The following is a 13,496-nucleotide window of genomic DNA, read 5'->3' on the forward strand; positions in this document are numbered from 1 at the left end:
GATGTGGTTGAGGATGAATAGGAGGAAGTGGTGTCTCATCTTGGCCAGGCACCTTAATGCACTAAGTTCATATACAGTGTCCCCAGTAGAGTCCCTCCTTGAGATAGATGATAGCTAGCTAGCTAAATAGATATAGAAGATAGATATAAAATAAAGTAAAATAAAATACAGTTAGCATGAAGAAGGGGTTCATAGAGGGGGTACAGGAGAGGGAGGACAAAAGAGGGTTGTAGAAGGCTATTATGATCAGGGTACATTTCGTATATGACTGAAGATTAAAAAAACAGATAAACAACTAAGGCATTTCTTGGCATACAATTTTATTCTTTAAGCCGTCACTGATTACCCACAGTGCATGGAAACACAGATTCAGTAATACTGGAAAGCCTGCGTCATCAGAGGCCCCACATCAGTCAAGAACACACAGCATGCATTTACACTGTAGAACTGAAAGTTTTATTCCCCCAACCCATATCACAGTTGGTAACTGAATTTCATATTATTTCAGCTTGAAATTTTCTTCTTACACTTGCCTTTGTCATTGACTAAGCTGTTGGTGGCAGCTAAGGTTTAGCTCTGGAACGTCCCCATATTCAAAGGCTTGGTCCCCAAGCTATGATGATCTTAGGAGGTGGTGAAGCCTTTAGGAAGTAGGGACTACTGGGAGGTTTCAGATCATTGGGAGGATAGCCTTGGAGAGGACTGTGGGCTCTGCTCTTTTTTCTTTCTCTCTCTTCTCTCTCTCTCTCCTCCATCCATCCCTCGTGCTTCCAAGTCTCCATCACGAGTAAGCAACTACTGTCCTCCAACACACTCTTCTCCACAGTGTGCCACAAAACCACAAGCCCAAAACCAACAGGGCTGAGTATGTACTGAAATCTCCAAAACTGGGAGCCAAAACAAAACTTTTCTCTTGATGATCCCAGATATTTGGTATAGCGATGGGATGAGAGCACAGTAGAGAAACCGCTTTCTCATGGTGGCAGGGTTAGGCTTCACAGAGACGCTCTGAGCTACTCACAGAATCCAGAGAGTCTGACCCAGCAGCCTCTGACGGAGTTAACAGAGTCAAAAAGGGAAAGGGCTGGTCAAGTCAGGACTCATGAGGCTGTTATAAACTATCAAAATATTGGCAGGATCCTCCCTGTAGAGCTGACAGAATGCAGCTTCCTTTGGCCAGGAAGCTGGAAGTTAGGCAGTCCTCTTGGTCCCTACCCAGTCCCGATCCTTAGTGCTATGATCCCATGCAGGAGCATTTTAGCAAAGCAAATCACTGGCTTCTGCTTTGGGGTCCAATGTATCCTTTCTAGCAAGTGCAAGATGGGCTTCGTTTCTGCCCTGTGCCTTTGAGGGCTGGTCTCTGCCTGTTTTAGGAATGATGACGTCATAGCAATGGAAACATGAAAACCCAGGCAAGCACTGGTAGGTAGGGCACAGGGGCACTGCTGCCAGATGTTCTCTGAGCGTGCATTACAGCAAAAACTGCATTCGTGTGGTTGGTGGGCAATTCTACATTGCAAATCATTCCTTCACAGCAAGACCTGCACTCCTGTTACAAAGAAGGAAGAGGAAATGTAGTCAATGGTAGGAAAAGGGTAAAACATGGAAAACCAACAAAAACTATGTCATCTTCATCTGAAACAGGTTGCTAGAGCTGGTTATACAGTCTGTGCATTGCCTAGAATGTTGAGGAACCTTCACCCTGCACTGGGCCGCAAGGGAAACACCATCTTGAGTCTTTACAACCTAATTATGAATTAGTTGTGTCAAACCCAAGAATAAGCTGAAGAAGAAAGGCAACTGGATTAGAGACAGGCTTGAGTTTCCGAGCCTCTACAGGTTAGGTAGGAAAAATTGTGAAACAACAGTGAAAGTGAGGAGCCTTCTGGACTTGTTACTGATTTTCTTTCTTAGTGCTAACTGTTAACTGATACTACTGAATTGAGTGGTTATAACACCTGATGTTCACTATACCAGTAGCTTTCTAATTATGGCTGCTGAGTGATTTATTTTAAAAGGCAGGGTCCCTAAGAATATGCTTGGGAGATGTTTTTAGGGGAAGTGTCCTATTGTAACACCGATGCATGCCACCATGTACAGTGTGTTGACTCCATAAGGCCAGTCATTCACACAGGCTTTGAGGATGCCCAGCAGCAGAAAAGCAATAACTCTGAGCATTCACACCAGTGGTTTTCCATCCAGGCTACACATCAGAGTCACCAGTGCGGGAGCAGGGATTTTTTTTTTTTCATTTTTCAAAATGGAATGTAGTGCAAGCTAGCCTCAAACTCACAATCCTTCTGCTTTAGCCACCCAAGTGCTGAGATTATAAGCATGCACCACTATACTCAGCCTTTTCAAGGTGATCTTCATGCCCTGGTCTTCTACCTGAAGTTCCATGTCAGTTGGTCTGGGATGCTGCCCCCCGCTTCACCAGCATACCTGTGATGACTGGTGTGCCCAGAGCTAACAGTCACCACTATCAGGGTCACTGTACCAAACTTCAAGCAATTTGTTTTCTTAAACATGATTTTAAGCATATGAAACTATAAAATGTTTGTTTTGGATTATAGAATGAGGAAAATTAAAGAGTTCAGTTGATCCAGAATGGATCTATAGTGCATGGAATACCTTCAGACTCTTGCTTCCTCCTCTGAGCTGAGGTGGAGGATGAGACAAGATTCCCATGGCCAAAAACTGTCACTATTTGACTCTTTCTAGACTCCCTGGAGAGTGGTGGTGGAGACTTCTGGCAAGGAACAGAACATGTGAGCCAGGTTTCCTAGTGTCCCTTACTCTCTCGTGGCTGGCTTGTTCTTAGACCAACAGAGCTGACTTCAGACCATGCAGGCAAGGCCCGAAGCCCAAGTAGAGCTCTGGAGTCTGGAATTATCATTCACTTTGTTGTTGTTGTCTCTTTCCCCTTGTATATACATGTGTGCAGTAGGTGTGAGGTGGTGTGTGTGTGTGTGTGCGCACGCCAGAAGAGAGTGTGAAGTGTATCCCTCCATTTCTCACCTATTCAACCTTTGAGATGGAGTCTCTTCACTGATTCAGGAGCTTGCTACTTTTACAAGCCCCAGTGATTCTCCAGTCTCTGTTCCCCAGAGGACTGAGGTTACAGACATGCCCATCTATTTGTGTGGGTTTTGGATACTCAAACTCAGCAGGGTAAGGCTCCCCTCAGGCTCACGTGCTTGTGCAGGAAGCGCTCTTAACTACTGAGCCATATCTCAGCCCTACTCACTCTAAATAACATTACTTCTTATTTAAGAATAAGACATCTTCAGCTTCTCTCTGCTCTTCATTTCAGCACTGAAATGAAGTCATTTCTCAAAGTAAAGATATATCCAACAGATTGTTTATCCTTCCTGCTTATTCTATGGCACTGAGCCAGAGAGAGTGACCCCCCCCACACACACACACAATCTTTACCGTGTGTTCAGAATCTTGGCTGTGGCGGCACCCAACAAAATGACATTCATTTTTAGATGCACACTTTTTGGTGATGGATGTACTTCTTCCATGGCTGGTGAAGTGATGAACTGTCAAACAATACTGTGTATCTAGGTAAAAGGAAAAAAATATTGTAAAAAGCAACTTGATATTTCATAGTGCAGAAGAGATTCCTTAAATAACCACTCCAGAAGTGACTACAATTCAGAATGATCCTTGGGCTGCAAGGTGAGAGATTTATAAACTGTAGATTCCAGACAGAGAAAGGAAGCTACTGCATGTTTCAGAGAAGGTGGATGTATTTTTGCAGAGACATCAGCTACTGAAGCACATGTATGTTTTGAAAATGAATGTAAATGGCTATCTCTTCTTGAGCATCAGCTAAATCTTGGTGAAAAAAAATGTGCCAGGCTTTCCTAAGATTTGTGGGCCTTCACATTGAATATGCAAGTGTTCAGGACTGGCCCTCTCTCTTCCTCTGAAGCATCTATGCTAGAACTATGAAAGTGTGAGTGCACAATGCAATGGCTCCAAATGTATGTTGCTGTATTCCATACTGGTTTCTTCCAGGTGATGTGACAAATGGGTGCATGCAGCCACGCACTAAGACTGTGCTCCCTTCTCACCTAGCTCCTTCATGCTCTAGTCCTCCCAAGATGCTTGACTCTTCCTTGCCAGTGGAGCACCATTTTTCCTCTCCTCTTTACTCACTGTTTCTCCCCCACACTGTATAGTGAGCTTATTTCTACATAGAATTGTCCACATAGCTTTAAACACACACATATCTGATGACTTGAGGTTCTTTTAACCAAGTGATTTCATGCAACATCCTTGGATAATCGGCTGTTCATTCTGTATACCTTCATTGCTACCTAAGCCACAGAGATGCTTCTTATTTTATCCATCCCAGAGCACAACAGCAATGTCACTGAATGTGGAACAAAACTGGACTGAATTATAGGATTCCTGTAACAATTTTGTCACATTAAGAGTCTAACAGATTGTTTTTGTTTTAATGAAATGATATTAATTTGCAATTGCTAATTGCTAGTGGTGTTTTTTTAATTTTTTTTTTATTTATTTGAGAGCAACAGACACAAAAAGAAAGACAGATAGAGGGAGAGAGAGAGAATGGGCGCGCCAGGGCTTCCAGCCTCTGCAAACAAACTCCAGACATGTGCGCCCACTTGTGCATCTGGCTAACGTGGGACCTGGGGAACCGAGCCTCGAACCGGGGTTCTTAGGCTTCACAGGCAAGCGCTTAACCACTAAGCCATCTCTCCAGCCCGCTAGTGATGTTTTGATAGTATCATTTTAAACTTTACTAATAGCAAGTGCCCACTGTGAGTGTACCAGGGGCCAGATACTTTCTAACTCGTGTTCATTCTTTCAGTTTTCACCTTAGGTAGACCATATTAACATCCTCAGTTTACAGACAGACAGGCTAGAGTAGTGTTTCTTGCCCATAGTCGCACAGGTAAAAAGGTTACATAGGTGGAAGGCAGGATTCAAACCCAGGCAGTTTCCAGAAGCTTTGTTCTTTATCAGCAAATGATTCTGCCACCCCAGATATTCAGCCTGTGCTGCTGAGGGCTCCATGGGAACAGCTGACTTCTAGAGTCTGAAGAAAAGGGAGCAACTAACTGTTTTGGAGAACACATTTCAATTGATATTCCAAACACAGGATTGGAAAGTGGTAGGTGTATGTGTAGATGGAGAACATCTCTCTCTCTCTCTCTCTCACACACACACACACACACACACACACACTTTAACAAGTCATCACCAAAGCCATCATAAACAAAATAAGAAACACCATTCTTGCTGTGTCCTGTTACACAGAGAACCTCTTCTCTCCACACCAACAGAGCACAAGTGAAGCTGGGAGGAGAAAGGACACAGGAAAGTAAAAAGAACAATAGCTTCAGGCCTGTTTACCTCTAAGAAATGGCTGCCCACCATTCCCATAAACAACTGCATAGTGAAAACGAGGAAGTGATGTGTGGAGTATAATCCCAGATGGGTAGTGTCTTTGAGACTTGACTGGTGGATAGTCAAGAATGTGTTGTCAGGAGGCTAGGGAGATAGTTCAGTTGCTAGTGTTTACCTTGTAAGCATAAGGACCTGAGATTGGTCCTGAGCTCCTCTGTAAATACTGGATGTAGTGCGTATGTCCGTTAATATAGCACTGGAGACATGGAGACAAGCAGATCTCTGGAGCTAGTTTAGCCTAGTGAGATCCCCTGTCTACAACAAAGGGTGGGTGGCATACCTGAGAGTAACACCTGAGTTTGTCCTCTGGCCTCCACACATATGCGCAGCACATGTGCACATGCACCACCCAACATGTATCTACACACAGATACATGTATACACACACACACACTTCACACAAAAACGAGCAATCATGCTGTGTTGGGATGTGGGGTCATTCCATGCCGATTCCTTCAGGAATCAGTTCCTCAGGTAGACTTAGGAGAGCCAACTCTATCCCCCTCTTTCTGTTGCTGACATTGCCATGATGATGAAAAGCTGAGTCTTCTTCAAAAACCCAGAAGTGGGGCTGGAGAAATGGCTTAGTGGTTAAGGCACTTTCCTGCAAAGCCAAAGGACCCAGGTTCAATTCTCCAGGACCCACGTAAGCCAGATGTGCATGCATCTGGAGTTTGTTCACAGTGGCTGGAGACTCTGGAGTGCTCATTCTATTTCTCTATCTCTGTCTCTCTCTGTGTCTATTTCTCTCTTTCTCAAATAAATAAATAAATATAAATAAAAAAAATTTTAAAACCAGACATTGCCGTATAGGCTTCGCTGCGTGGATGTTCAAATAACTCTGACTAACACATGGAAGATGACAGCATTGTACATAAACTCATAGGAATAGCATTTTTGGTAACTCAAAATAATAGCATGTTCCATGAAGAAAAGGCCTAAGAACGGTCCATTTTTATAGTTGTTCTAACCCTTCTGTTTGGTTTTCAGGGTAAATTGAAAATAAATTGTTAAAGAATGATGCCCACCCTCAAAAACTTAGTGAGAAAACAGATGCATCAATGAACCCTGAAAACATTGACACAACTAAGAAAAAGTTCTGTAGACACAGAAAATTGCCCACAAACATTGAAAGGTGATCACTGTACAGAAATGTAAAAAGACCTCAAAAAAAGATTTTGGTAACTGAAAAGAAATTAATTCAAAACACTGTCCATACAGATGCTACTGGTTTGTGTGCTAACTTAGCAGTTAATCAGTTAGGCCAGCCATGTAGCCAGTAGAGGTCTCTCTACTGGTTCCACAGATTAGCTATATCTACAAGAAGAAAAATGAGGGCTGAAGAGATGGCTTAGCAGTTAAGTGCTTGCCTGTGAAGCCTAAGGACCCCGGTTCAAGGCTCAACTCCCCAGGACCCACATTAGCCAGATGCACAATGGGGCGCACGTGTCTGGAATTTGTTTGCCGTGGCTGGAGGCCCTGCCACACCCATTCTCTCTTCCTCTCTCTATCTGCCTCTTCCTCTCTCTGGCACTCTCAAATAAATAAATAAAAATAACAACAAAATTTTAAAAAAAAAAAGTAAAATGATTCTACTGGCATAAATCCTGTGATAAAGAAACTCCCAGAGATCCAAGGGAAAAGTGGACCCAAAGCAGAAATCGCTAATTTTGAAAGTTTGTTACACTGTTTGTCATTGTTTTAGAGGTGAAAACTTAAAAAACAATATATCCTAAACATCTGAACAGCTCAATCTCTTTAGAGTTCTCTAAGTAGAAGTTTTCAATTTCATATTCAGCGTATTCTGTTTTACTTCCAACTTTTGAATTAAATCATTCAATTTCCCACCAACTCTGTTTCTTCCACCCAAGTTCAAGTTCCCATCTTCTGTGTAAAGACACTGATAGTCCCACACGGTGTACGTTGGGCACTTGCCCATAGTTCCCCCTCCTTCACCTAGCAGCCAGAGCAGTATCTAGAGCACAAATAGTGCCGTGTGCTCGCTGGCTTAAAACTCCTGACTTCCCACCACATGTGCAAGTCTTCCACGCTGTATCAGAAAAAGAATCTGCACATGTCTTTGTACAGGTGTCTCTCTCAGATCCTGTCACCATCTTCACTGGCACAGTGGGGTGGCCAATGAAGCCACTGTTCAGTGAAGAGGCTAAGCCACCTACTGTTCCTGGAAGCTTGAGGTTCCCTCTTCCTGCTGTTTTCTTCCGATGAGCTGCTTGCTGACTTGCTCTGGTCACTCGGGTCCCCTATCTAACATACATTCAGAGATTTCTCTAGCTTCCTAGTCAAAGGCATCCATTATCTGTCAACAAGTATTTACTGAGCACCACACAGCAGCCTGGCACTGGAGATGCGTCAGTGAACTAAACAAACCAAAGGTAAAATCAAATGTTTGTTAAAAGAATGAATGCTTTCCCAGTATCAGCAAGTCTCCAGAGTCTAGAAACATTTCTCAGCTTTAAGCCATTAAGTATGATGTTTCTGGGGTATCATCAGGTATTTCTGGGATTGTTAGAATGCCTTAGTCAACACTGTGGTCTCTGTTTGCTCTGGTAAATACCACTTAAGAAATTCCTCCTCAGACTGCATACAACTGTAAGTTGAGGCTATGACTCTAGCTTCCAGTTCCAGTCTGATGTCTGGATAGGCCTTTACAAGAAATCTCAATCTCCTAGATAACAACATGAGGTTGCTGGTGTGCTGATCCATTCCATGAGACATCCTGCCCCAAGTAAGTCGGGACTAAGGTGAGATCACGAGGGAGTCTTCCAAACTCACACACTTACTTTGAGGACACCATCTGTCTTCTGCCCAGCGATTGCAGTTGTAATTATCCACTGCATTCTCACAAGTAAAGCACTTGAAGCTGCTTGGAAACGGTGTGGCTTTAAAGAAAAATGCCAAGGGAAACAGTAGGGTCAAAACAAGTCAATTTCAATCACAAGTGGCACAAAAGCATCAACTTTTATTAGATGAACCCAAACTTCCAAGACATCTGCTTTAGAATTTGTTCTGGGAAGCCAAATTTACCATCAATATAGGCATTTTCTTTATTGCCCCTTTAATAAGCCCATGTCCTATGAATTTTGATGGTAGAGTCATGACTCCAAAAGCCACTTTGAAAGACACTTTGTTTCATTCTATTAATGTATCCTTTGGAGTAAAGGAGGGGTTGAGGGAAGAGGCAAAGGCAGGAGTGGTCCCAAAAAAAATAATTTTATCTATGTGTCCTCCCAAAAAGAATGACAGTCCAGATAAGCCTAAGCTTAAACCTTGTCCTCACTAATTTGTGGGCGACTTTGTTAACTTCCAAGATACAATACTTACAACAATAACAGTGAAGAGCCCTGTGACTTTCAGAGGTAGAGTGAAGAGGGTTAAGAAACATACCTAGAGCAATACCTATCACATCAAACTGTGCTAATCCATCCATATGTGCTCCCAATACAACTCAGTCAACCATCATAACATTAGGCCTGGACCAGGAATGTAATATTTAAGTTAAGAATGGGAGTAATGTTTGAGTGCTTACAGGCCAAAATTGTTATGGAAAGGAGAAATTGATGATATTCTGCCTAAAGCAACTATCATGTTCTTTTTGTCTTTACATCTAGTTTTCCTGATTCCTCCCTCCCCCCCCCTTCTTTCTTTCTTTCTCTTCTTTTTGGGCTTGTGCAAGAAGAAAAAAGTGAAATAATTTGACATTTTTAATACAGACTAGCATCTATGGCTCTGTATAATTGTTTTTTTAAAATATTTTATTTATTTACTTATTTATTTGAGAGAGACAGAGAGAGAGATAAAGAGACAGATAGAGAATGTGCATGCTAGGGCCTCTAGCCACTGTAAAAAACTGCAGATACATATGCGACCTTGTGCAGCTGGCTTTCATGGGTACTGGGGAATTGAACCTGGGTCTTTTGGCTTTTGCTATTAAGCGCCTTAACCATTAAGCCATCTCTCCAGCCCTATAATTGCTTTTTATTTATTTATTTGCAAGAAGAGACAGAGAGAGAGAGAGAGAGAGAGCTCTAGAAGAGAGACAGACACAGAGAGAATGGGCATACCAGGGCCTCCAGCTACTGCAAACGAACTCCAGAGGCATGTGTCCCTTGTGCATCTGGCTTACTTGGGTCCTGGGGAATTGAACCTGGGTCCTTTGACTTCATAGGCAAATGCCTTAACTGCTAAGCCATCTCTCCAGCCCCTCTATATAATTCTTAATTCTCCCAGTTGGGGAGAATGAAGCACTCACAGGTTAAGGATACTAGGCCACACTAGTGACAGAACCAGAAGCTGGAGGGATACAGAATAGTGGAGATTTCCTCACACTCCATTGCATATCACTCAGTGGACATAAAGTGAGATATTGGGAACCTGTTTCAGCTTCTCCTATGTGCGTGTGTGTGTGTGTGTGTGTGTGTGTTTGATTTTTTGAGATAGGGTCTCATTCTGTTCCAGGCTGACCTGGAATTAACTATGTAGTCTCAGGCTGGCCACGAACTCATGGCAATCCTCCTATCTCTGCCTCCCGAGTGCTGGGATTAAAGGTGTGCATCACCACGCCCAGCTTTCCTATGCATATTTTTGATTAGAAAAAACTTCTATCTTACAAATGGAAGAGAATATTCGGGAGGACAAGAGTATATCAATACATCAAGAAGAGACAGCTCACTGTCTACCAGAAGATGGCTCACCTCATCTGCCTGGGCCCAGAAGTCATTACAGGGGAGAGGTGACATGAATACTGCTCTCACAGCCAACCTAAGAACCACTTCCAGGGAAATGGCAACAGACACTGTAGCCACTCGAACCTCATCAAAACAGAGATGCAGAGTCTCCAGAGGAAGTAACACTAAACCAGATCCCTAGCTTGTGCACCAATGCTTAGGGGATATTGCAGAAGGGGTAGAAAGACTACAAGAGCCTTAAGGTGGGTGGAATTAACCTGAGGTATGGTGTTTCCCTATCTCTGTAGAGACTGTGACTAAGGCCTCTTGGTCTCCCCAATGAATGAAGAAGACTCAGAAGAACTGGGGCAGGGGAGAGAGGGATCTACACGTGCAGCCTTTTCTATAAAAAAATCAATAAATTATTTTTCAAAGCATATTAATAGGTAAACAAATAAATAAATGGAATCTATTTTCACCTATTAAACCCATACTTTATCTATTTTTTTATGTGAGAGAGGGGGTAGGAAGGTAGGGAGGGGAGAAAAAACTGGTGCACCAGGGTCTTCAGCCACTGAAATTGAACTCCAGATCTGTGCGTGCACTTGCATCACTGTGCATCTGGATTATGTGGGACCTGGAGAGTTGAACATGAATCCTGTGGCTTTACATGCAAGCACATTACCACTAAGTCATCTCCCCAGACCTAAATCTACACTTTAAAAATAAAACTTATGGGCTGGAGAGATGGCTTAGCAGTTAAGACTTGCCTGTGAAACCTAAGGACCCTGGTTTGAGGCTTGATTCCCCAGGACCCACGTTAGCCAGATGCACACGGGGTGCACATCTGGAGTTCATTTGCAGTGGCCAGAGGCCCTGGAGTGGCCATTCTCTCTCTCTCTCTCCCTCTATCTCTCTCTCTCTGCCTCTTTATATCTGCTGCTCTCAAATAAATAAATAAAAATAAACAAAAAATAAAATAAAACTTCTAATTGCTGGGTGTGGTGGCCCACGCCTTTAATCCCAGCACTCAGGAGGCAGAGGTAGGAGGATCACCATGAGTTCAAGGCCACCCTGAGACTACAGAGTTAATTCCAGGTCAGCCTGAACCAGAGTGTGACCCAACCTCAAAAAAACAAAACAAACAAACAAACAAACTTGTAATCAATGCTGGTAAGAGAATAGTTAAAATATCAATTGGTATATCCTTTTGATTCAGCAATTCTTAGTTACTCAGAAATCTGTCATAAGGTTAGCAAACTGTAGGGAAATTTTTCAGAAGATTTCAATGAATTTAGCACTAAACTTGTCTATGATTTTAGAAGTTATATACTAGCATCATGATTTTTAATGTAAAAACTATTAAAATAGTTTCAAAGATATGGAGAAATATTCAAAATATAATGGAAGGAGAGGAAGAAAGCTAATGTAAAACTAAGATTATGTAATTTCAGTTTATCACATATCTGACTGTACATATGCAGGTAATCACTGGAAAAGGTATTTTAAAATATATTTAAAAAAAGAATGCCTTTTGACTTTGAGATCATGAACAAATTTTACCTTCTATGTTTATTGTCTCTGTAATTTTGTATAATGTACAAAAATTACATTTTCATTTTCACTTTGATACAATTTTTGTTTCATCAAAAATTTGTACTTAGATTTGTACTAAAAAAATTAGAATTTTTAAAAATAATTTGGATGAGAAACAGAGATCAACAAAGAAAAGACATGTCCTGAATAATGAGGGAAACCCAAGGCAAAGAAGGTAATGGTATAGGGCTTGGGTGAAAACTGTGGTCTTTCTGCTGGCTGTGTATCACCAGGACCAGGTGGGGGTTTTCATTTATTCATTTATATGTTGAGAGAGTGTGTGTGTGTGTGTGTGCGTGTGTATGCCAGAGAGCGAAAGGAGAGAGAGAGAGAGAGTGAGAGAGTCTCACTACTGCAAACAAAGAGAAGAGGAAGGAGAAAAGAAAATAAAAAGAGCCCTACATCTCACCCCCTGAATACTAAAGCTCAGGAGAGTGACTTGGGGATATGGAATTTGAAGACCTTCATCAAGATTGTGATACTCCTCCACATGTGGGAACCATAGACCTTCTCAAGTACACAAGTAGTTTTTGTGAAAATCTCTCCCTAAAGCAACATATCAGAGAAGTTATATCTGTCAGAAAGACAGAAAAAAGGGGTGACGACATATGTGTATGCAGACACATATATATACCTATTTATATATTAACATATGTATTCCTATACTTAATATATACTGTTATTTGCCTACTTATAAACTGCTAGTGGAAAAAATTTTCATGTAACATTTACTAGTGGCAATTATACACAAGAGTAATGAAAATCCAGATCATATTCCCTCCCAAATTTCAAACATTCTAATTAGTTTTCCAAATAATTAATGGCCATTTGAAAGAATGGGTTTATAATTTATACAGAAACTTCCTATAGCAATATTCTTCTGTAATGAAAAGATCAGCAGAAGGGCTACAGAGATGGCTTAGTGGTTAAGGCACTTGCCTGCAAAGCCTAAGGACCTGGGTTCTATTCCCCAGTATCCACATAAGCCAGATGCACAAGGTGATGCACCATGTGTCTAGAGTTCGTTTTCAGTGGCTAGAGGTCCTGGTATGCCAATTTTTTCTCTCTGTCCCTCAAATATATATGTGTGTGTATATATATATATATATATATATATATATATATATTTTTTTTTTTTTTTTTTTCTACTAAGTTGCAGTCAGGAATGGTGTTCAAAACCAGCTTGACTTTGTTTCTGTTTTGAAACTCAAAGCCTGTTAAGACTAGCAGGAAACCAAGCCATTTTTCAAAAATAGAAAATTTCTATCACCATCCCCTTACCACTGAAGCAACACAGCCTCGCTCTTGTACTCTAGGCAGTGGTAGATGCAAAGGGGGCATCAATTGGGCACACTCACCCACCCCCCAGTTAAGCTCCAGTTGTGGACAAAGATGGCACCACTACTTACGGTCCAGAGGTGGCCTCACATTGTAGAAGTTGATATTCTTGGCAAATGCTGGGTTTTCTGAGAAGACAAAGATCTGGATAACAGCCACCGTCAGAGTGTGACAGAGGAGCAGCATGGTGCTCTCTGAACTGGGCAGGCCGCACTCATATGTCTACCAGGAAAGAGAAAAAGAAAAAAGACAGACTGGTTTAGCTTATTTGTGTTTTATACATCAGAAACAGTTCTGTTTTGCTTCTGTTTGAAAAGCTTCATTATTCAAATTGTGGTATTTTTACACAATGGAATTCTACACAGCAGTAAGAAAAAATGACACAAAGAAATTTGAGGAAAAATGGGTGAACCTGGAATAGATCATTCT

The 13,496-nt window shown here is 41.8% G+C and overlaps 1 protein-coding gene across 2 annotated transcripts in view; it reads right to left on the minus strand.

The window, feature by feature from the left end:
* Window positions 1-303: 303 nt before the first annotated feature.
* Window positions 304-13,496, minus strand: part of Lypd6b (LY6/PLAUR domain containing 6B) — a 203,642-nt gene continuing 190,449 nt past the window's right edge. For both annotated transcript variants that reach the window (XM_045147618.1, XM_045147617.1), the window contains 4 exons: window positions 13,139-13,289; window positions 8,250-8,348; window positions 3,436-3,566; window positions 304-1,549 (listed from right to left, as the gene is read on the minus strand). In XM_045147618.1, coding sequence (XP_045003553.1) covers window positions 1,385-1,549; window positions 3,436-3,566; window positions 8,250-8,348; window positions 13,139-13,253 — 510 coding nt within the window. In that variant the 5' untranslated portion in view covers window positions 13,254-13,289 and the 3' untranslated portion in view covers window positions 304-1,384. The remainder of the gene's footprint in view (window positions 1,550-3,435; window positions 3,567-8,249; window positions 8,349-13,138; window positions 13,290-13,496) is intronic.

Source organism: Jaculus jaculus, chromosome 4 (assembly GCF_020740685.1).
Source record: "Jaculus jaculus isolate mJacJac1 chromosome 4, mJacJac1.mat.Y.cur, whole genome shotgun sequence".
NCBI lineage: Eukaryota > Metazoa > Chordata > Mammalia > Rodentia > Dipodidae > Jaculus > Jaculus jaculus.